Below are 23,158 nucleotides of genomic sequence, written 5' to 3'. Positions count from 1 at the left end.
TAAACATCCCCCAAGTCTTATCTGCTGTGCTGTCAGGGTGAGTGACTGAGCTTTTACACCGAGTACACATTGGAAAGGTACTACAGCGCATGAACTGTAAACAGACAAACACATTACACTTCGATAGCTGAGTCAATGATTGACAGAAAATGCAGAGAGCACAATTATATCTCCATCTGTAAATAAATAATGGAAATGCAAATATCTTGTAATTAATTAATGGTCAAAATTAAATTACAACTCTGATGTAAAATGAGACAATTTGAACAGAATGTCACTTAAAACAAATGTATTTTCACTGCTGTTGGCTTCATTCATCAATGATACAATAATCATGTTAACGAGCAGCATCACACAGTACACAAAGAAAAACAATGCCTCTGACACGTTGAAATCTGTACATACATCATGCATCTCTAAACGCTCTAAGCTTTACAGTGCAGCAGAATGTTCAGTACTTTGACACTAAAAGAACTGAACCGACAAATGGCTCAAATGAAACGAAACCCTACTGATTAAGGACTTTAAGTGCAGTTTATTTAAAGGCATATCATACATTCATAAGGCATGTATTGTAGATGAGTAATAATTCACTTTCACCCAAATGTTAACAATATGAAAACATTCACATCCAATTGGGTAAATACAGAAACAGTCCTTCAGCAACACAGTTTTTTGGGTCTTTTTGGGGGGTGATCTTATGGTTTGTTAGTAGCCAAACTGACGTAATGTTCTGTTAAAGTGCAGGTTAGAAGAAATTATTACTTTAAATGGGACAAGTTCTTGGCGTTTAGACTGGGTTATGAAAAGAATTAACCGCATTTCATTGACAGTGGTAACTAAACAAGTAAACTCTTTCAAGTTTGACCTAAAATATCATATATCATGCTTATATTGGAAAAACTCATATGCATAGTATCTGTCTATGTTTCCCTTTAAACCGTGCGGTGAAAAGTGAAGTGTAAACCCTTTTAGAACGTTTTCTTAAAGGTTTCTTTGGTACAGACAAAGCCTAAGAAATTGCCACTGTGTATAAAGCAGAGGAGAAAAGGAAAATGAGTCAAAACGTTTGTTCCCTGAAGCAGGATTGGAGCCAAGGGTACCTTCGCTGTGGTCTACACCCAGGCCTGCCAGCCGTGGAAGAGTCTGCTGAGGTTTTTGGGGTCCATGGCTTGTTGGATGAGCAGGTTGACCTGCCCCCCCACGCTGAGCACTGTGCCCTCCTCCACCCCTTTCAGCTTCTCCTGCAGCCTCAGCAGCACCCGCTCCGCCACTTTGTTGAAGCTCTGACTGTCACTGCGGGAGGAAGAGGAAGAGGTGAGGAGACAGAGATGGAAACACTTGTACGACATCACCAAAAGGGCGCCATTTTTGGGATTAAAGGACAAAAAAAAAAAAAACAGTTAAATTAACTCAAATTGCAATTTTATACATGTCCACACACACAGACACACACACACACCTGGATTTACGGTGATTGCCTATGTCATCTCCCCCCATAGTGGAGCTGAGCGTTGCATTGAGCTCCTGCTGTTCGTCGTGCTGCAGGTGGAAAGCCTTCAGTGGGTTCATGGTCCAGTCGAACAAAGGATCATACAGCAGCACCTATACGGCAAATAAACACATAGAAACACACAGAGGCAACGCTCAGCATGAGGCGACGGTCATGCCAGTGATTGAGGTGGCATTTGTGTCCGAGCGTTTGTGTGCGGGTGATTTGTCTCGTGTTCCAACCTCTACGATCGTCAGCAGAGATTCTTGAGAGCTCCTCATCACCTCCATGGTCTTCTCACAACATCTAACCACAGAAAACAGGTTCAATTTAGCAAATTGTGCAACACAAATCTTAATTCACAGTAAAAAATATGTTCTTTTTAAAATGAGCTTTTACATGGTTGTTTTGCTATATTTGTCTTTGAAGGCGCCACAAAGCAAAATGATAACTCTGACGTAAAACATTCCCAGGCTTGACTTCCCATTAGTTTTGATTTGAAAATACGCCATGACGTAATATACCTCCTGAAAACTCCCTCCACTCCAGTGATGCCCATCCCGTCCACGATGTCTCTGGACAGTCTGAAGGGGACAGTCTCGGGGGTGGGGAGGATCTTCCCCTGCTCAAAGGCCACACCTGAACATCACAAGCACGAAAAAGGAAACAGAGAGGGATGTATTGGGAGAGTCTTTAGCTGAATGTGATGCTGATTTGAATTACTAATTGTAAAAACCACTTTGATCAAACTTTTCTAGATGTACAACAGGTCTTCTGAAAAGTTACACAAGACTGAAAACAATTCCAGCACACTTTTTTCTGAAGGACAGTAAGTAAACTCTACATTTACAGGGGGAGGGAATCATTTTACCTAAATCGATGTGCACCAGTTCAGCAGTCTGCTCATCAATCAGAATATTCTGGATGTGTCTGTCTCCCAGGCCTACGATGTAGCCAACTGCAGGCACAAGGCAGAAATAGTTGGCGTGTAATTCACAAAACTACAGTTTTGACAGAGAAAGTCAGCAGGTCATCCACAATTTCGAATTCCAGGCCTGCCTCCATGCCCGTCTTGTTTCAACTGACCACCCATTTGAAGATGTTTGAGCCAAATGGGTCAAAATATTACTGTGAGACTTGATGTTGAGCTGCTGTAACGTGTTGTGTTTATGGCGAACACACAGTACTGTCTGTACCTATAGAGGAGGTGGCCACGCTGCGAGTGTAAGCCAGCCGTTTCTCCATCCACACCGCGGGGTCCAGGAATCGTTCCATGCAGAAATACCTGAAGACCGGCCGGAAGTTCTTGCACACCTCCATGTAGGCCTGGAGTTTCCCATCAAACCCTTGGCTCTGAGCTTCCTGTAATAATCAACACACCAAAACCTCAACAACAACATGCGATTCAGATTGGATCTGTGGTTGGGCTGAGACCAGTTCAGACCGATCCATTCAAATACAAAGAGCAGTACAATCATCTTCCTGCGGCAGGCTAAGCTGGTCGAGTCCTTGGGTCTGAAGCGTTTGTGTGCTCCTTTATTGGGATCCACCAGAAACTCTCCAATAGGCACCGTGCCAGAACACCACTCTAACACACCGCTACGCTGGGAGAACGGCACCACCTGGGACGAAGCACGAGAGAGACAGAAAGTAGGTGATGCAAGTGTAAATGTAGCGCTTTGATGATGAAAATAAGGGAATTAGCAATCGATGATGCAAAGATCAAAGGAAATATGCAACAGAACAACCCTGATGTACTATTCTTTTTGAGTTACCACGTGAAGGTTTGAATATCAGAAACTAAATGGTGCGTGTAACCTTGTATCGTCTGATGTTGAGCTTCCTCTTGCGAGTGTCTGTGTTGCGCTGCAGCAGCATGGAGCACATGCTGAAGACCTGCTGCATCACTGCATCCTGTCGCAGGTCGTCCCGACCCTGTTCAACCCGAGAGGGCAAGAGTCAGTGGAAAACATACAGAATACTACAGCCGCCATTTTAATTCTGTATTCTACAAATATAACAAAGGAATTATAATATAACAATTATAATAATATATTTAGCCAAAGTGTCCCTCCTACATTATTTATATATATATATATATATATAAATATAAAAACAAAATATTATACAATAAAAATATATAAAAAATAGTGCAGTAATCAACATTAGGCTGCACCCACACAGCAATAAGCATAGATGCTGTGTGGATATAAATTGGTTTTGCTACATATCCCCATCAATGAATTTTCTAAAATTGAGCAACTACAAGACAGACTCGGTAAATGTCAAATACCTAAAGTATAGCGGGTGTACCAATCCTACATGTGATTTATTATGGACTAAAATGCCTAAACAAAAGCCTCCATTTGACATAAAAATACTGATCCAAAAATACGATTCACTGAGGTCAGAGATGGGAAAAACTGTTCTTTCACCATGACTCTCCAAAGTGCCTCAGTGGTGAATTATTAGCCTTTAAGTGGCTGACAAGTGTTCCTGCAAACACGCCCACGCCCACAGTCTTCTGAAGAATGTCCTCATTGCAAAGGTATAAAAGCCTGTTTGTAATCCAACAAACATTGTATTTGTCCAAGCACAAAAACAAGTTAAATTATTACTAAAAGCCAAACTGAACTGGAAAAGAACTGAGATTTAAAGTGAGGAGGTTCCCTGCTGGGGCCGGTCAGACTTAAATCACACATGACAACAGCTTTAGCTTCAAAGAGACCCGATTTGTTCAGTCTACAGCACTCATGTATCCGACAGGAAAAAAATGCCTTTGATTCCCTGGATGGCAGTTGAGTCTATGTTAAAACCTAATTTTAAAATCACACAAAAGACACACGCTTACCTTCACCAGCTGTCTCCTGCTCTTGCCGTCAGAGCCGACACAGTCGATGATCTTGGGCAGATTGACTCCTCCAGCCAGGTGATAATGGGGCATGAAGGATCTGACAGTCACCAGGTCGTCATAGCAACTGGACGGATCCACCTATTTAGACGTACAACACAGTTAGGCTGACTTTGGTTCAATGCATCAAATGGTAACATTTATTTTTAACATTGTACATCTTTGTTTTTCACATGAACAGAGAGAAATCAAAACCTGCCTTTCAGTTGGTGTCACTCAACTACAATATTACCGAAATAAAACCAAACCAAATCAAATCAGTCTTCCGTTTCAGTTAATAGGAAGTTCCTCTAATCTGTAATTATGTAAGTGAGTGTCATTTAGGAAATACATTTGAATACATTCGTAATTGAAAGTTAAGATGTTCCATCGTTTTTCACCTTGATCTCCATTGTGGGGATGACAGCCTCATCTAGATCTTTCATTTGCAAGATGGGTTGATCAGCAGGGATGGGAATAGCCCCTGTAATGAATCAAAGACACAAAGCAGCTGTAATGCACACATTTAGATGTAAGGAAAAGAAAGAAAATCTTAACACAAATCAAACAGAAAGTGCTCTCAACTGTAGTTACCATGTTTTTGCCCAAAACATGTTTATTGTCCATGTAAACAACTGAAACACTACAAATGATTGGAGCATTGTGTGTGTAGCATCAGGATAAATGTTGGAATTTCCTGACATTTCAAGAACAGGAATCCCTGGAGTGCCATCTGTGCCACTGTGCTCCAGCTACTCACTCTTCTCCGTCTTGTGCTTGCTGACGTCCATATAAGCCAGAGTGATGTAGGCGTCACACAGCCGCTCGATCCCTCGGATCATCGAGCCTCTCTTTTTTCTGATCGCACTTATGATCTTCTGCGCCACATCTGAACGCTCCTGCACGGGAGAAACATTGCTTGTAAAAGAAAAGCAGGCCACTGTCACTTTGGACAAAAATCATCAGACTGTACTACTCGTGTATGAAAACGTGTCACGTTCAAGCTACACATGAAACCGAGAGCGGTTTAATAAAAGCCTCACCAGGTCGAATGGTGAGGGCTGCTGTGGAGCGCTCTTAGACAGCCGGGTCCCGCAAAAGCTCTCATCTTTGTTGGCGTTCACCAGGGCGAAGATGATGAAGAGTGTGTGGTGAGGGTGCTCCATAGACGCTCGGAAGATCAGCTGCGAGGAGAAAAAACATCTGAAGCAAAAATGCCGGACTACACAATCCATTATCTCAACCAAGCAAAGATCCTCTATTTGCTACAAATGTTGATTTTTCAGGAATTGCGTGACGCTGGTTGGTAAAACCAGTAAACGGCCACGTCTTACAGGAAACCAATGACACACTGCTGTTAACAGTATATTTATTGAGTGTTGGATTACGTCGCTGAGGACATCGTGGAAGCCTGTATCTTCAGTGTTGCCAGTTGCCATCTTGGTCCCCATGCGAGCAGCCAGCTGATACATGAGAGGCAGAAACTTGTAGGAGGGGATCTGCTTCACCCCTTTCTGAAACACAAAATATGGGCAGGTGCTGTGAGAAAATTCACTTAAATGGCTTTTATCACGCACTCAAATGCAAAAATACACAATTTACGTGCGTTTTACTGACCTTCATCATGTCGTTTACGGCCTTAACATCGCCACTCTCTAGCCAGAGTGAAGCCAGGCGGAACACCCAGGTGTCGTGCTCCTCGCCTTGTTCCAGACACTGGATGTAATTCTCCACCGCTTTGCACAGGAAACGCTGTCTGTCTGCTTGAAGGTTGGACAGAGCCTTCTCATCCAGTTCCAGCTCTTTCTGCACCTTTACTGTGTACCTGTGAAGTCAGAGGAAGAGCGAGCACAATCAACACTTGCTAGAATTTTTTTCGACAGAACATATTTACGTATCCTCTAGAGTAGAGTAAGTATGAAGGGCATATCTTTATGTGAAGGATCCGGTTTTCCCTGCTGCCGTATAACAAGTGCATGCTTGTGATTTAAATGCAGAAAAAAACACTAATTAACAGAGCACAGACCTGTTGGACGTCACTTTACGCTCCCTGATCAAGCCCATTTCCTCTTTGGCCTTCTCCAGCAGCGCCTGCTTGTTCTCAAACTCAGAGGAGTTCATGTATTTGTCGATGCTCTGGTACTGAGCGTCAGAGAAGCGGGCCAGAGACAGGAAGGCCTCCGTCCGCTGACTCTGCAGTCTGGAGTCCCGAACCCCCGATTCCCCCTCGATCACCTCCACTGCCTAAGAGAACAGCGTGGGACAGACTTAAAAAGCTTCTCTGACAGGTTAGAGTCAAGAAGAGAGTGAAGCGTGAGCTGTGGAAACAAAAATGTAAGGTGAAGTTGTTGGAAGGTAAAAAGATGCATAAAAAAGGTAATAGGTAGAGTAAAAAACTCAAGAAACATCAACGCAAAACAATGGAACCTCATTCAGTAAGTTGGGTGGCGATGTATAGAGGCACACAGGTACAGACAAACACACACACACACACACACATAAATTATTCAGTTTTGTCCGTATAAATCTGCCGTAGCCTGAGGACATGAACTGTATACTTGCAGAAGTTTGATAGTTACGTCTTTGGGCCTACTTCTTATTTATCCAGATATAAATAATTAATGCGTGCGTATGTGAGTGCGGGTGGCCGGACACTGGCTGGCTGATGGGTAATAATTCATTCATTTCTCTGAGGGTCGCTGTACGTGCACAAACGTGTGTGTACTTAAAGGTGTTGGCCTGTTAAAGAAAAGACATACTTGTAGATTTCTTACAATACCAAATACTGTCCTACTGTCCTCTCTTAATAAAGCTATCCTAGCCAGGTTATCAGGAAACCATAAGCTTCCTCTTACCCTCTCCAGGTACTTCTCCAGTATTACTCCGGGGCTTTCCAGGCAGGTCTCAGCCAGCCAATTACCACACAGCCTGAGGCATTCAGTGTAGACCGGAGCCAGAGCAGGATTTATGTCCACCTGAACAACAAAAAAGCAAAATAGTTCAATGAAGCCTCTTGTCATTTTAGATTTTACTTATTTTAATTCATCTGATGTAGAAACTCAATCCAACCTTACTGTGCTACATCAATCAGAAAGTTGGGTTTTTAATACAACAAAGATGCAAAATATGCACATTTTATTCAGAGCTGTTTGATTTGAGTCTGTGTGTTTGTGTCAGACCTTGTCCTCTAGGTTGAGGATCATCTGTCTCAGCAGGCCCAGGGCCAGTCCCTGCTCTCCCTTTGCCCAGAAAACCTGGGCTTCCTCCAGTTGCCATGACGACACAGGGGACGACGCCCAGGACTCTCCACCGCTATGCTGCTTCATCTGGAAGACTGCCCGCTCTGCCAGCTGGAGAGGAGTCACAACACCGTGGGTGCTTTGGAGTTAGCGGTTCTTACCATATTTACTGGGAGAACAAAAAGAAACAAACGCTCGGGCGCTACCTGTGTATTCCCAGCCTTACGAGCCAGCTGACAGAGCTCCATGAGGTGGTCAGTGAGCACGGAGCGGAGGTACTGGGCGCTGTCGGGATCTCCCGCCGTGGACATCAAGGTGTGCAGGGCCACAGAGCGGGCGGCAAGAATGGGCTCCACCAAAGCAAAGTCACTGTCAGCGAGCAGCTGGGAGTGCTGCCGCCACTGGCTGCAAACTTCACTAAGAGTCACATCTGAGAAGGGCCTGGTATAAAAAGTACGTAAAGCAAATATTTATAAGGATGATTACATAACTACACAAGACATCATCATCTGCCAAACCCAAGCCTTCCACACATAAAAAGGCCCATAAATCCTCAAGACTCTTTCCCGTATGGATAACTATGTTATTCCCGATGTTTGATCGCTGGTATCACCTGGAAAAGAGCTGTCTAACGCTCTCCAGCTCCCTGATGCTCTGCAGGTCCCTGAGAGCCGGGTACAGAGAGGACACAGCCTCTAGACTGCCTCTGCACAGCTCGTCCACTTCTGCACCCCTGTGGAAACACACAGGCGCACACATGGGTGAATTATTTTTGGGTTGGAGTTAAACCTTGACATTTCTTGAGTGTCTAAATGTCAATCATACCTGGCCTGTTTCGTAATGTCATCAAATATGGAGAACTCTTTGTCCCTCAGCGCTTGCAGGGCACAAAACACTGATTCGTGGTAGCCAGGTTTGGATTTCTCGCTCCTGATAAAACAAGATTTGAGTGGAAAAAACATGTGTGAAGTGTTTCTCATTCTCTGATAGGTTACAGGTGCGTTTGGGGTCGTAGGCGCTGCACTCTCAGCTGTGTGTGTGTTTGCGCCCCCTACGGCTCACCTCTCTAATAGCTCACAGTCCCACTGCGTGTTCCTCCATGCGGCCTGGAAGCGGAGCTCTCTCAGATCGGCTCCCCACTCCACCCCTTCACTCTCCAGGCCCCTCAGGTAGGTGGCGAGGATGCTGCTCAGCCCAAAGTTCTGGAGGCCCTGTTGGAAAAGATCAGCACTGAAGAGGCTGCACTACACTCCACTTTCTGGTTTGTTCTGATAAGACAGCTGCCTAATGCAGCTTTCATTATATTTACCTCCACAATTCCCACTTGCCGAGTGACCTCAGGCAGAGTAGAGTGAAGGTCGTATGAAGTCAGGGCCTTCCCCCACATAGCCTCATGCTCATAAGTTCGAATCCTATAAATCGTTATGGAAAAGCAAAGTTTGTAGCTCTAATGACTGAGCGCTTCGGGGCTAAAGTGATAATGTGAAAGATGGTGAGCAGGATCTTATTTATCTACTTGGTGACTACCTTGTCAGTGGACTGGTCATTGTCTCCCCACCACAGCCATACAGACTGTCAGGCTCTCCAATGCTGCGATACACCTCGATCAGCAGCTCCTACAAAAGAGAGAGTAAACACAGAACCAATGAGTGGTAATTCTTTTAATAAACATGATGGAGGGACCTTGATATTGTTGGGCCTGACCCCTGTATATTACAAAACACGTTTATCTTTTGTAGTTTTGAAGTTGGTTATTGTCACACTGGACTCACATTGGGTAATAATCAAACAAACTAACTGTTATTTTCAGGTTGACATTCATGAGAAATACAATCCAGGAGAAATCTTCCTCAGCAGTTGCTTTTCTTCATGTAGAAAACAAAATTTTTCAAAAACATCTGTGCGAAAACACATCTAACATGAAGAACCGACCTGCAGACTGATATTGGTGTCTTCCAAACTCTTTTCTATCAGACTGGAGATGGTGAAGGTTTGGCTGTTTTCTTCAAAACTGATCCTACGTGTTGCTCTGGACTTGGTTCTGCAGATTTGGTAAATACATGGGTCACAGAAATGGAGAATGGGTGAAAACTCTCTTTGGGGCACTTTGCATAGGATTGTCATTATTACTGAGGTAAAAAAACTTAAATGTACTTTAATATATAGTAACATTTAATTGTTTATGACGAGTAAAGTACAGATTTAACATTTAATATGTGATGAAAGCAAAACAATCTTATAAAAATGTTTTAATCAGATGCGTAACGAGACATGAATTAAAAGCCCATGTAGTAAAATGTCCTCCGGTTTAAAGGTTAATTTGCGTACTTGCGACTTTCCTCCATGTTAGCTTTGATCTTATCGACGTAGATCTCGGTGTACAGCAGGGCGGTGAAATGTGCTGAGCAAGACTGAGCAGCTTTGGCCACCTCCAGGTAATTCAGGTCCAGCCAGAAGTTTGAGTCACACACTGTGCCACAGGAGTTGCTGGAGGAAAGATACAGAGTGTGTCAGCTGACATTAACAAAGACAAACCGGTCTGACGCAGCTCGAGTTAATCAGATGAAAAGCAGGTGCAAATAGAGTCCCTGCACATTTACTTCTATCTGAAAAGCATTTGATTACAATAACATTGCAAACCTTTTAGCTTCCAGTGGTCTCTGCTGGTGTCTCAGATAGTCAATAACAGCAAGCATGGTGCGCAGAGAGGTCTTGTTGTACAAACCCTGGCTGGCAGCATCTGATTCTGTAAATAATAACAAATGATAATCACAAACGAAGCATGCGATGACAGTTATCATTTCCACTCACTGTCAAAATTTAGGCACATGATTGTGAACACAAACTACTGACAAATGCCTTGAACTTGAGTAAGTAGCTGAGGTCATTCATGTTATTTGTCATACTCTCAAACTGACCGGAGTCTGAGTTGAGCGGTGTGGTAGACCGACTGGAAGCCTGAGCGCTTCTGGAGCAAAAGCTGAAGAAGTCCTGAATGTGGGAGGAGAGCAACTCTCTCCACGAACCATTAGAGTCATCCAGAAGGATGGAGTGAATGACGAGGGGCAGCAGCCTCTGACAGCAGTCCACCCTCACCTTGAGACAGATAAGACAAGATGTGGTTAGATTTAGAGCTCTGAATTAAAAGGGTGGATTCGAAACCGATCCAGTATGTGACAAAATGTGGACTACAAAGTGCTCTGAAGCACATACAAAGATTAAACACAATCCACGGTGTGGATACTGATGTAGGCAGTTCACCTGTGAAGGCTATGAGTCCTTAAGGTGACGTCAGTGTACTCACCAGACACAGGGGTCGTGACAGTAGCAGAGCCTCACTCCTGACTCCTCCACTGTCGAGCAGGGCGGTGCACAGAGCCTTCAGCCAGTCCTTGTGGCCGCCTGTCTGGGAAATCCAAAACTCCTGCCGCTCCAGCTTCTCCCTGGCCTCCGAACTCTTCTCACCACTCACGGCTGCCACCTAATCAGAGAAAAGAGTCAGTAGCAACAGGGAGGACACAGATGTTACATGTGCATACACCAAAACACACATTTATACTTATATTCATATCATACAAGTGGTAAAAATAGTTTAATTTTATTGGTCAACACAATATGCCACTTTTAATCTCAAAATTATTCAACACCCTCGCTTGAAAATCAGGTGTTGTCTCAAGCACATCTGATGCAAATAATAAAGGGCCTCACTGGTTGCATCAGGTGTGGTTGAGATGGAACATATCAAATACCTGGACTGGTTAGGGGTTTGTTCACAGTGATGTTTGGATGTTAGGATACGAAAAGATAGCAAAGGCACAGAATGTTCCCAGATATACTGTTGGCAGCACAGTTTGCAAAGTTCACATTTCAGAGGAGGCAGGTGGCCAAAAAACCTTAAGTGACTGCAAAAGACCTGCAGCAAGACTTGGTGGCAGCAGGCTCTGAGGTTTCAGTTTCTACAGTAAGGCGAATACTAAACACTAAAGGCCTCCATGCCCGAACTCGAAGACGAACACGACTACTGACCCAAAATCACAAGATAAGTCGGCTCCAATATGCTCAAAACCACATAAATAAGCCACAGAGATTAGTTGCATACATACAAAGTGCAAATGGGACACTTAAACATTCTTGACCCACCTTCTTCTTGGCCTTTCTAAAGGGATTGAGAAAGGCCAGCATGGGGTCTCTGTTGTCTCTGTATTGCTCCCAGAAATCGACACCAGACTGAGTGGAGAGGATGCACTTCACACACTCAGCGGCAGCTTGCCTCACCTCAATACTGGCAGACAATCACAACACAGTAAATATCTCTACAAACCGCCCGCTCCTCCACAGTCATGTACGACCAACTTTTGATTTCTCAGAGCTCGGATTGACCGTACCGCTGGTGAGTGAGCGCGTCGTTCATGCAATTGAGGATGATGTAAAGACACTGCGACTCGGTGGAGGAGAAGAGAGACACGGCCTTTTCATAGAGAGGGTCTCTGCCGTGAAGCAGGGCGATGGTAGACAAGTCCACGGGACCCAGTTCTCCCACACAGCTGCCTGTTGCCTCTGCAGGAACAGATTTGTGATTGTGCAACTGAAAATGATGAAAGACTCCAGACATGGCTGAGAAGTGATTTGATTTTCTACCTAGAATGTCATCTCCTCCAGGGTGGTTGGCTGCAAGCTTACAGAGCTGCAGCAGACTGAGAACCAGCTTCAGCAGCACACCATCAGTGGGTTCAGCTACAGGGAGGACAAAGCAAGACAACATTTAGAACAAGCTCATTGGACATTTATCATGCCACTACATTTTGGCTTCATACCGTGGCACTCTTTGAGCAGCTCTCTGATCTGTCCCTTGTTGTCATGCAACTGTCTAGTCAGCTCCTTCAGCCCCTCGAGTCTGGTCAGAGGTAAGGAGTCGCAAGACGTGGCCGACAGGAAGTGGGCTATCTCCTAGAAAAGGAAAAATACTTTGTTCAGCAATTCAATTTATGAATTCAACTTTCACTTTTCAGCCATGACATGTCCATCCCTCCTTTCACTGACCAATCAGAGATAAATATGTTATCAAAAAGAAAAGTCCCTGGAGAGATGTTACTAATATGAAAGATTTAGTCAGGCTGCTACCTGTCTCAGAGTGAAGGTCCCCGTGTTATATTTGAGCTTGTGCTGAACGGACCGCAGCTCTCTGAATTCAGGGAGGTCAGGAAAAGGCTCCAACCTGCTGATGGCTCCTTTTAGCTTCTGTTGATTTTCAATCACAAGAAACTGCAACAGGCTGAGCACCTATAAAGGCCAGAGAGAGAGAGGGAGAGGTGAAAATTAAAACGTGTGGCTCGCAAATGCTTGAAAGGACTCACATAGTTGTGTCAAACAGAAATCATGAAAAACCTAAATGTCTTAATGGGAGCTTGATAACAAATCACTACTAAAATGGGTGTTTTTATTCCCTACATGACACACCTGTTAACACGCGTGCCTTTTAAAATGATTTTTTTTTGCTGCATTTGACTGAATTTTACATCATTTACACTAAATCTGCAAACATTTTTGACTTGGCTCTGTCTCTTACCTGCTGTGAGATGGCAGGCCGCCCCGTCACCTGAGTTGTGAGAGTCCCAACTATGACCTGCAGGTGGCAGTCTAGAGCGTCGTCGCAGAACTGCAGAGCTGCCCGGCACACAGAGGTCAACAGGTCGCAGCACAGAGAGAGGCTTCGGTTAGAAACCTCATCACACTGAACTGGTCTGTGGGTGACAGAAACACAAAGCTCGTATGACACAGCGTGTGCGACACTGCATGCGTGGATGTTACCTGTGAGCAGCTGAGTGCACCAACCCGCTGTTGATATGGTGGATGAGAGTGTAGATGATGTCTCTCAGGACGAAGGCCCAGGCTCCTCCCAGGCCGTCCTTCACCTCTCTGAGCAGCAGGTTGACAAACAGGTGATACATGAGGAAGATGCGATGACGTTCGTAGCTGTTGGTCGTCTTTGCTGCTCTTTCACACACAGCCAGCAGAATCCTCTGGATGGATATCTATGGCACAAAAGGGGAACCACAGTCATGACAACATTATACAGAACAGGGGAAATTAAGTTAGTCTAAGTTAGAACTACTCAACAGCAAAAAAAAAAAAATGTTGATAGTAGTAGAAGTAGATCCAGGTGGATAACTCAAACCTCTCACCGGAGTTTTTGACAGAATGGCTACCAAAGACTTGGCAGAAGACTGGTTGGCGCTGTGGCACTTGCTGAGGTAGTCCAGTGTAGCTTTAATGACATAAGAGCTGAAGCACGGTGGGTTCGGTGCAGGGTCCAGTTCCCTGAGGGACATTAAACCATTATTCAGCCATTCATTTTCTTTAAAAGTAAGACAGATAGAAAAAAGACTTTTATTAAAGCCTTGATTGAAACTGGGGCGCTGTCATCACAATGATCAAATGAATCAGTTAAATAAGTAAAATACATCTTAAAAAAAAAAAAAAAAAGATGATAAATTCAAACTACCATTACCCTATAAAGCGTCTCAGATCTTCGCAGTCCCCTTGGGCTCCGCTTTCATACAGAGTCATCAGCAGTTCCACCACTATGTCCGCCAGGTTGCTGTGGATCAGGTTGTCAATTTGCTGCAGACACATGCACAAACATGGGGAAAAACTGCTATTCAATTACTGCATCTTTACTTTTTGGGTAGATCTTAGCATTGACAAAGCCCACGTTGGTACCTTCCAACTGGGCTAAGAAAAAAGACACATGAGACAATTGTGCAAAAAGTCTTCAGTAAAACAAATGTCATGTTATTGTATTATGGAAAACCCACAGCAGCAACCAGTTTCTGTCCATTTGCGCTGCAGATATGGCTTACATCGACAATTCTAATGTGATTTATATTTGTGTATTGTGTGTAGATTGGCTAAATGTATTTGCTTTTCCTTCCTATCTCTTTTTGCCGTTATTTTTGTGTCATGATATGATCAAGCTATAAAAGCTGCATAAAAAAAATATGTCTAACCACAAATGCAGATGTGGGCTGATGTTATACAGCTGTGTTACCTGTTTGCCCAGACAGTTGGCATCTTTGAGCAGGTCGTACACTCTGTGGGCCTTCTCTCTCTGCTGTGCGACCTGTGGATCCTGGCCAGGCAAGGCGAAGTACGGCAGGATGTTGACCATGATCTTGGGGAAACAGTCGGCCAATAATTCTGTCCAGTCTTTCTCGAGACACCTGCCGATAGACTTCACCTGCTCAAAGTCATCCAGGAAAACCAGGTGGGGGATCAATACCTGGTAGGAGGAGCTTCAAGAGGACGCATGACAACAGGGGTGATGGGTGTTAATATAATCAACCCATGCTTTATCGTGTTTTACTCCACAGTATTATGTCACGTCAGATCATTGCATAATGGTGAAAGGAGTGGAGAACAGAAGACGTTTCTTTCCTCACTTATAGAAATCTTTGACCGTGTTGTGCTCCAGGAGGGTGTAAGGGAAGGATCCAAGAGTGTAGCGATCGTCAGACTGTCTCTGCGCGAGCCACTCAGCTACCAAGTAGTACAGGTGGGAACTGACGAATGATTTCACGCTCCTGTAGCCCAGCACTCTGGATACAATGCACAGCATCTGTGACAAAAAGACAAAACGAGAAGAATTCATCTCACTCTACCTTGCTGTCCGTCGCTGATTTATGGGAAGAGCAGCAGCTGGAATACAAAAGCCCACTAACGTATCAGATTAGTGATGCTGAGCAAGCTTTACAGGGCCCTGAAACTGTTACCTTTTTGATGAGCTGTTCCTCTATATTGTTCTCCTTGTAGGACTGAAAGAGGGCAAACAGAGACTGTTTTTCACACACTGGGCTGCAGCACAGTATGACAGACAAACTCTTCAACAGGGCGGCCTTGCGGTTAAACGACTCGTCCTGCTGGTCCTCTGAGGAGCTTCTCTGTGGAAGGATCGCATAGACACATGAGGCATTAGGAAAGCCATACAGAGGCAAACAGGGCACAGATAATTAAACTATTCAACACCTAATGAACTTACTGGGAGCCTCATTCCCTCCTGAGCCTTCAAATAAATGTTCTCAAAAGCTGCCTGCTGGTGTTTAAGAGGCAACATTTTCCTCTTATGTGGACGGCCTGGTCTCATCTCCAGAAACAACCTGGATACACACAGATGACGGCGACAGTCTGATCCATGATCGACTCAATCACTGCCCTTTCCATTACATTTCTTCAGATTCTTTATCAGCATACCTCTCTGCTGACACGGCTACCAGCATGCGGACTTGGTGGTGGGCGTCTGCGAGGTGAGACGGAAGGATGACAGACACCGGGTGGTCTTCCGCTCTGATACGTAGGACTGCCCACTCACAGCACGGGTCAGCCTGTCAGAGGGGAGAGGTGTGAGACATACAACAACAGAATGGTTGCTATATTGATATTTAAGTGAAGCATAGAGAGGAGCATGCATACATAAAGCCGACAGGAGGTTGAAACGTTTTGGTACAATTAATCACCAAACACTGTGTTTAACTCATAACGATGCTAAGATTTCATCGCCATGCACATCAATTGTCCTATAATTGCACTGCAATAGTATTCTCTAACGGCAAGCAAGAAGATTTCCGGAGAACTTACCTCCAGCAAGGCAACCAGACATCGCACTAAAGCAGCTCGTACAGTTGCCACGCATTTCCCTGTTTGGCTCAGGATGCTGAAACAGGGCAGTGCTTGAGTTAGCATTAGAAACTGAATCCCACACAAACTCAGAGTGGATAGGCATTAACAAAAAATGCCATTCCTGTTCTCTAAGTCTTTGCTATCTATTCTATATTGAATTCAAACTTCCTGACATGACTTTGCTTCCCTACGACAACCAGAGGAGGCCCATTTTACACTTGATCATCCTCAGTCAAAGACTGAAGGCTCTTTGCCACAGACAGAGGTTCACATAATCTCTTACAGGCTGAACCTGCACCTCTTCATGACACCACTAACCAGAATCCAGACACCACTTGTAGCAGAGATCCCTGAACATGTCTCATTTCCTCCAGCATATGGTGGGTTTTCCCCAGGCTCCTGATGGAGGGTAACAAACCCAGCAGGACAGCAGCACAGATCTCTTGGTCCTGACGGTAGAGAGAACACAGGTCCCTGTAGACACGTTAAAAAAAATGTAATTTATTACGAACAGCTGCTCTGTCACCAACAAAATCAGAGTGTCAGACAGATTTCCTTACGCTAGAGGACGAAGCAGCGAGTCAAAATCCTCTGGAGAGAGAGAGTCCTCGGCAGGAAGCTTCTTCAACAGGACAAGATACTAGAGGAGAACCAGATAGTAGAGTTCAGCAGTTGCACCATCGTTGCCGCTGTGACTCATGACTCTCCACAGAGGCTGCTACCCACCATGTTGAGGTGCAGGGCTTTGCTGAAGTCAATCTGCTCAACCACCAGCAGCAGCAGCAGCCTGCACCGCACCTCCTGCGGTTTGAAGAGCAGGCTGCGGACGGGCTGGATGGAGCCGCACTCACACAGGAACTCCAAGACTGCAAGGAAAGCCAGGTCCTGCTGGGCCAGATGATCGTCGGCTAACAGACTTTTCGCACCTGACGGAGAACAGAACTATGAGCCTCTCACCTGTTATTCACTTTTCTTGAACTTCCTCTGACTAACGGATCCTATCCCCTGTACAACTGAAATTGTACCTGGCCCGCATGAAGCGTCACTGCTGTCTCCCATCATGTTGGTCATGTTCCAGTCATCATCCATGCGGTTGTCTTCATCCGCAACAGTAACTCGCTTAGAAACGCTGCTTAACTGAAGAGACATGGACGGAAGATTAACTCTGCGAGCTGGCCCTCTGTTCTTGAAATTAAGATTTTTTTCAATCCACAGACCACAATATCTGTTGTGTGCTATATATATATATATGAATATCACTTACCAACAGTTTACAGATCTCAGCCAGTTCACTGAGTAGACTGGCAGGCAGAATCATAATAAACAGACTGGATGCGACAGGACAAACATTATCCTGCAGAACAAAAGACAAAGAATTTACTCCAAGAGAGGCTCCGTGACGCAATACTACATTTTGAATGTGCGAATGCATGCAAGGGCTGTGGATATGAGTTGAGCATTATGCATAACGTCATAATGGAAGCTTAGGTCACCTTGTTTTTCCTGCTGGCTGACTGCGTACAGAGCTTCATGACGGATCTCAGAGTGCTCAGGGTTCCTTCCTCTGTCATCCTCACTTTCACACTGGAAACAAAACCGCTGAAGTCCTGAGCCAGGGTCTGGAAGCAAGAACACACCAACAACCTTTCAGCATTAATAAGGTCTGAAATTCTTACAACCTTTGACGTTTTTAATATTCAAGCGGCTGAGATGATATCAAGTCCAAAAATGGAAGTGTGGGTGATACCTTGGCTTTAGCGAAGAGCTGTGAGCGACAGACCTCCTCCTCAGTCAGAAACCCAGTGGAGACGTAATCTGCTAGAACATTGGTCAGCAGGCTGAAACAGCGCACCAGGCACTCTGGCGGAGTGGACTGAGACTGTGGAGGGGGAATCTGAATAAATACCAGTTTGTCACTGTGATGACACATGAACACACGCGTATTAACTTCCACTCACGTCAGGAGAGTAGCAGTTGAGCAGGTTGTCAGCCACACAAAGCAGGGATTGCTCCAATTTGTTTCTGAGGCTGGGGACTGCAGCGAATTGGCCCTCGGTTGAAGCCGGCTTCACCGACTCGTCGGCCCCTCGCGTCGCTGAGGGCAGCGTGTTGAAGCTGAACTGCAAGTAAAGCTGCTCGATCTCTTCCAGGTAGTCTTTGGCATTGGGTGGGGTTTGTTCTTGAGAACAGGCACTTTTAAAAGTACTGGAAAACAGAATTTATCTTATTCCAAAATGAGATGACGTTAATGCCGATGTAGCATGAATTTAAATTCAAACATAACTGGGTGATGTATTAATAATGATGCTGACACATGGACTGTGCAAAAAGGCAGCGTTAGGGGGCAGATTTGTTTCATGTAGGTAGATTTGCTACACAGGATCACTTCTCTCACCTCTCTACTCCTTCAGTACCCTGCAGAAACTTCAGGCCGGCTCTCGTGTCTTTCAGGGTCAGGGAGACCAGAACGTTCGCTATTAGACTGTAAGAAAAGTCTCTGCACACAAAATCACAACAATACGTAAATTTACAGAACTTTATCTTCATGTTTGGAGCTATTCTTTTCAGTAAGTTCATCCCCTGGACAATATGAGCCTGTAACTGACACTTAAAACACAGAATCAAAGTGGAAAATCAATGCAGTGCCAACCTGCAAATGATGGGGTGAGGTCTGGAGCTATCCTCCATCTCATCGCTCTGATCGCTCATCAGCAGCCAAGCTATGAGGGTCTCCTTCAGGTTGGGTGATGCAGATCCCTCTGTGACCCCCACAAAGTCCCAGTCTGAGCTCGAGATGATACTTTTAGGGACCGGAACCTTAAGAAGTGCAAGGGCTAGACAGACAGCAGCCCCCCTGTGGATGGAGAGAGAATAGAAAACATTGACGGTTTCTAAATGCACACACAAAACCACCCTCATTATTTTCTGCATTTTCAAAGAATACATTTATCGTTACGCTTTGAGAAATGGCAGAGACTCACGGAGACGGTTTACACGCTGATCCAGAGAAGAGCTTCCACAATTCTCTGTCCACATTGATCAGTCCACCGTGGACAATAGAGCTCAGCAGGTCCAGGCTGAGTGCTTCTGCCTGGGGTGAGCTGACCCCTCGCAGTGCCAGGGCCCAGACCCGACCCCACAGCCTGCCCAGCTCCGTCCTGTGAACTTGGGCCCTCTCTGGGTAGCGGGCCTGGCACCGGGCCACCTCCCTCAGACACCGCAGCACGTACGGCCCCCTCTCTCCTTTCCGCTGCTCTGCCAGGAGCTGGACTAACACCGACAGCAGCGGGAGCAGCTCTCGGCCAGGCACCAAGGACGGGTACTTAGAGGTGAGCACTGCAGTGATCTGCAGCCTGAGAGGAGAAAATGAGAGAGGGCTTGGATATCCTTACGTGATCCTTGGTTTTAAGTGATTACAATCAGAGAAATAACAGGCTTCATTATGAGTTTTTCTACCTTAAAGTAAAATCAATAAATCTATTACTAACTTGTTACCTTTAAAATGTTCTTATATTAACTGTGTTGTGAATTTCATACCATGGTATGACATCAAAGTCGCTGTGCTGAGGCTGGAGATGATCCCGGAGGACCTCCCAACCCAGTTCAATGCGCCGTCGCTTGCTGGCTGTTCCATGGGTGGGGCTGCCCATGAGGGTGGCTCTGACGGAGGCCTGGGTCACCTCCACGATATGCATGTCATTGTCGTCACTGAACAGCTACATGCAGAAAAACATAGGAAGATTAAGGAAATAATGCTGTCAGGACAGATCATTCTTATAGACATGTGCATCATTTATAATCTAACTGAATCTGGCTATTTAACTGGATCAACATTATAACTGAATTGTGATTTTCTGTTTGCATATTTGAGACTTGATCTCTTTTACCTGGTGACAGATGTCAGCTGTGAGCTCAATGAGATTGTCTTTGACAGCTATGTGTCGGGTCCCTGTGACGTACTTCCCTCTGCTGCCTATGTGGCTAATTTCTCTGATTAAGGCATCATACAGGTTGTACAGCAGATTGCGCCACCTGGTCCAGTCCTCAGCATGAGCACCTAAAATATGAGAGAGGGGACAACTAGTTATTGGTTGTTTATCTATGAGTATACCTGTGGGTTAGTTAATTAGCTGAAAGTGATGAGTTTTCCAAAGCACACCCCAAGCTCAGCAAGTGAATTTCAATAATTTCATGGTATAAAATTGTACTTTATAGCATTTTAGTTGATTACATTTTTGAGATCAGTAACCCGTCACAATCTTTAGTAGCCTTTTCATTTTTCCAAGTTTTCTGGTTAGTTATTATCTCTCAATAACACTGTTGATCTTCCTGAAATCTTTCTTAAAAAGCCTGACCACCATACAAGGACAACCAAAGGTGTCAACACCATTAAGCAAAAACTGTTATAAAGAAAAAGTTCACTCTACCTGTATCCTGTGTCTTGGCTCCTTTTGGGTGGTGAACACAAATCTGCAGGTTAAAGAACTCCACAATCTCCTCTTTAAAAGCTGCACTGGGCCTCATATCCGCCCAGACATACAGAATGGAGGGCAGAAGCTCCTCTCCGAGGTGGCACACCCTCATCCGACAGTTCATGGCCGCGGATCTCAAGAAGATGTTGAGAGCCGAGACAAGGTGCTCCAAAACACTCAGATGTTTCTCCTGCCTAACAGGATCATGGGATTTCAGAAAAGAAAAAAAATGCATGCGGCAGGTTTAAATTCATTTCTGTTGACATTATGTTCACAACAAAACAGGATGATGTTGCTAAAAGTCTTCACCTGGCATTTAGCAGTGCTTTGGAGAAGAAGCTGAACAGGGTGCTGTTGAATCCATCAGTCTGCATGCAGCAGCCCTGCACCACCGTGTGGATGACTCTGCTCACCAAAACGTGGTTGATGGACTTGGATGAAGTGTTGAACAAGCCACAGTACAAGTCCAAAAGACCTGAGGATTGCAAAAAGAAACAAATGGGATTCACTAAATAGATTAGACAAGATGGTATTACAGTATCGGACAACAGTAATAAGACTTTGTAAGGCAAAACGACAAATAGGATTAGTGTTGATGCAATTTTGCTAAAACTGTCTTATCAGTTACATAAAATACATAGAATTTGGAAGAATATCCAACTGACTGTGCCACTGCTGTGAGGTGATGTCACACCAGTATTTGCGGACCGAGAGGATGTCCTTCACCAGGAGGCTGCTGTAATATTCTCCATAGGCGGAGCAGCTGAATGAACTCTTCAGGACCTCCATCACATGTTTCAGTAGCTCACTGCACTTTAGACGAGGCCCACCTTCAAAAAAACAGAGAGGGACGTAATAACTGCAGTCCCTACAATATGTTCTAACTAATTGCTCAGAGTCAGGTGACAAGGAAATCTATCATTTTAACATATGCACAAAAAAACACAACCACAGTGCACCTAAAATCGTGTTGTCTTGTATGTAGGATCCACTTACGTTTGTTTGAATAGCGAATGAAGTATTTGATCAAGCTGCACATATCAGCCATCTTCTTCTGCCGTATGGCCAACGTCGTTGCTGTGACGTTGGATTTACTTGATTGCATGCTTTCTGTCTCCTTCTGGACATAGCGCTGCAGAAATCTGACATGGAAAAGAAACAGAATAGAAAGTTCTTATTTATCAATGCCATTTTTTACTGGCAGGTAACTGAATCTAATTAAACAGAGCATAGAGAACAGTCTCTGAAACAACTAATAATAAATCAGCAAATTTCCTGGCAGTCAGTTGGCTTTCATTTATGAATGATGCAAAGAAACAAAACTAATAAGATGAAAACAAACAAGGCAGGCAAGGCACAGAAGTTGCAAACTGAAATAAGGATTTGCATAAAATCACACAGAACTGACATTACCTGTATTACCTGTTATTACACTAGGCAGTTTTCTATGGATTCTGTTGCGCATGAACAAAAACGCAAATATACAGAGGTAGACTACCCGAAGACAGCATCCCATGTGAGTTGCTTGGAGCCTTTAGCTTTAGGTCCTGAGATACGATCCAACTCTTGCACCACCTCTGGAGTTCGAATGAGCCGTCTGAAGTTTTCGGCTTCTTTCTGGGGGCGTGAAGAGAAAGACACACCTGTCAAACTGTAGGATTTATACTGAACTCACTGGTTAAACTGCAGTGAGGCTTGACAACGGCTTGGTGCAAAATATCTCATTTCACTGTTTAAATGCAGCTCATGCGCAGGTGTGCTTACCTTCCTCTCTGTAACTTTGTCACTCTCCAGCCCCCTGCAGCAGAACAGGAGATCTTGCAGAGCGAGACTCATTGTGCCTCACAGTGGATGAAGGCACACGTTTTCATCAATGTTGAGGCTATTCAACCTGCCAGGACATGATGATGATGATGATGAGAGGATATTTACATTGACAATGACGGTTTAGACTACTGCAGGTCACTCTACATTCAGCCTGGCCTTGTAGACGAGCTACTTTAGCAACACAACAGGGCCACACTAGCTTTGAACTCGATTCGCAAACTTTCCATTCAAACACTCTGTATCATATGTGGCTCTCAGTCTGCTCACTGACCTCCGATTGTAACGTTACTGCTTGTAGTCACGTACATACGTGCAAAGATGTTAAATGGGGCGCTACGTTGCTGGAGGAGCCTGCTGTTGTGCTTCTGACAACTTCACGTGCGCTAACAGACTCACGCACACAAACACCACGCAGGAAATTCCCGCCCCAGTAGCAGCAGCGGTGAAGACGTCACATCACTTCCTGGTCGTGGCTAGATCCGAGTGTGTCCGGTAGTTTAGCGTTAAACCAAACTTACTGTTTTTTTGGGGTGCTATATTATTAAAGTTATGAATATCATTTAGA

The 23,158-nt window shown here is 44.7% G+C and overlaps 1 protein-coding gene across 1 annotated transcript; it reads right to left on the bottom strand.

Moving 5' to 3' along the window:
• Positions 1-304: 304 nt before the first annotated feature.
• On the bottom strand, positions 305-22,967 carry atm (ATM serine/threonine kinase). Its single transcript, XM_070829634.1, has 63 exons — positions 22,865-22,967; positions 22,531-22,657; positions 22,265-22,383; positions 21,763-21,908; positions 21,432-21,596; positions 21,076-21,241; positions 20,722-20,960; positions 20,182-20,351; positions 19,832-20,010; positions 19,276-19,647; positions 18,945-19,148; positions 18,690-18,791; positions 18,253-18,487; positions 18,042-18,173; positions 17,788-17,913; positions 17,559-17,648; positions 17,320-17,431; positions 17,021-17,220; positions 16,855-16,934; positions 16,613-16,768; positions 16,253-16,328; positions 15,869-15,999; positions 15,657-15,774; positions 15,391-15,558; positions 15,061-15,236; positions 14,670-14,913; positions 14,130-14,242; positions 13,804-13,939; positions 13,454-13,653; positions 13,188-13,362; positions 12,743-12,901; positions 12,436-12,568; positions 12,260-12,355; positions 12,007-12,178; positions 11,762-11,903; positions 10,926-11,102; positions 10,540-10,717; positions 10,262-10,367; positions 9,950-10,108; positions 9,554-9,662; positions 9,149-9,237; positions 8,931-9,033; positions 8,684-8,832; positions 8,447-8,551; positions 8,235-8,354; positions 7,828-8,062; positions 7,562-7,732; positions 7,238-7,357; positions 6,409-6,626; positions 6,000-6,207; positions 5,771-5,896; positions 5,426-5,566; positions 5,143-5,281; positions 4,784-4,866; positions 4,344-4,484; positions 3,311-3,427; positions 2,965-3,114; positions 2,689-2,854; positions 2,364-2,450; positions 2,017-2,131; positions 1,735-1,798; positions 1,463-1,605; positions 305-1,296 (listed from the first exon to the last, which is right to left on the bottom strand). Exons 2-63 carry the CDS (start codon positions 22,600-22,602, stop codon positions 1,116-1,118), a joined length of 9,204 nt encoding a protein of 3,067 aa, XP_070685735.1. The 5' UTR covers positions 22,603-22,657; positions 22,865-22,967; the 3' UTR covers positions 305-1,115.
• Between the last annotated feature and the right edge of the window lie 191 nt (positions 22,968-23,158).

Source organism: Pempheris klunzingeri, chromosome 4 (assembly GCF_042242105.1).
Source record: "Pempheris klunzingeri isolate RE-2024b chromosome 4, fPemKlu1.hap1, whole genome shotgun sequence".
NCBI classification, from domain to species: domain Eukaryota; kingdom Metazoa; phylum Chordata; class Actinopteri; order Acropomatiformes; family Pempheridae; genus Pempheris; species Pempheris klunzingeri.
Note: the sequence above shows the minus strand (reverse complement) of the source record. Positions and strands in the feature narration are given on the sequence as shown.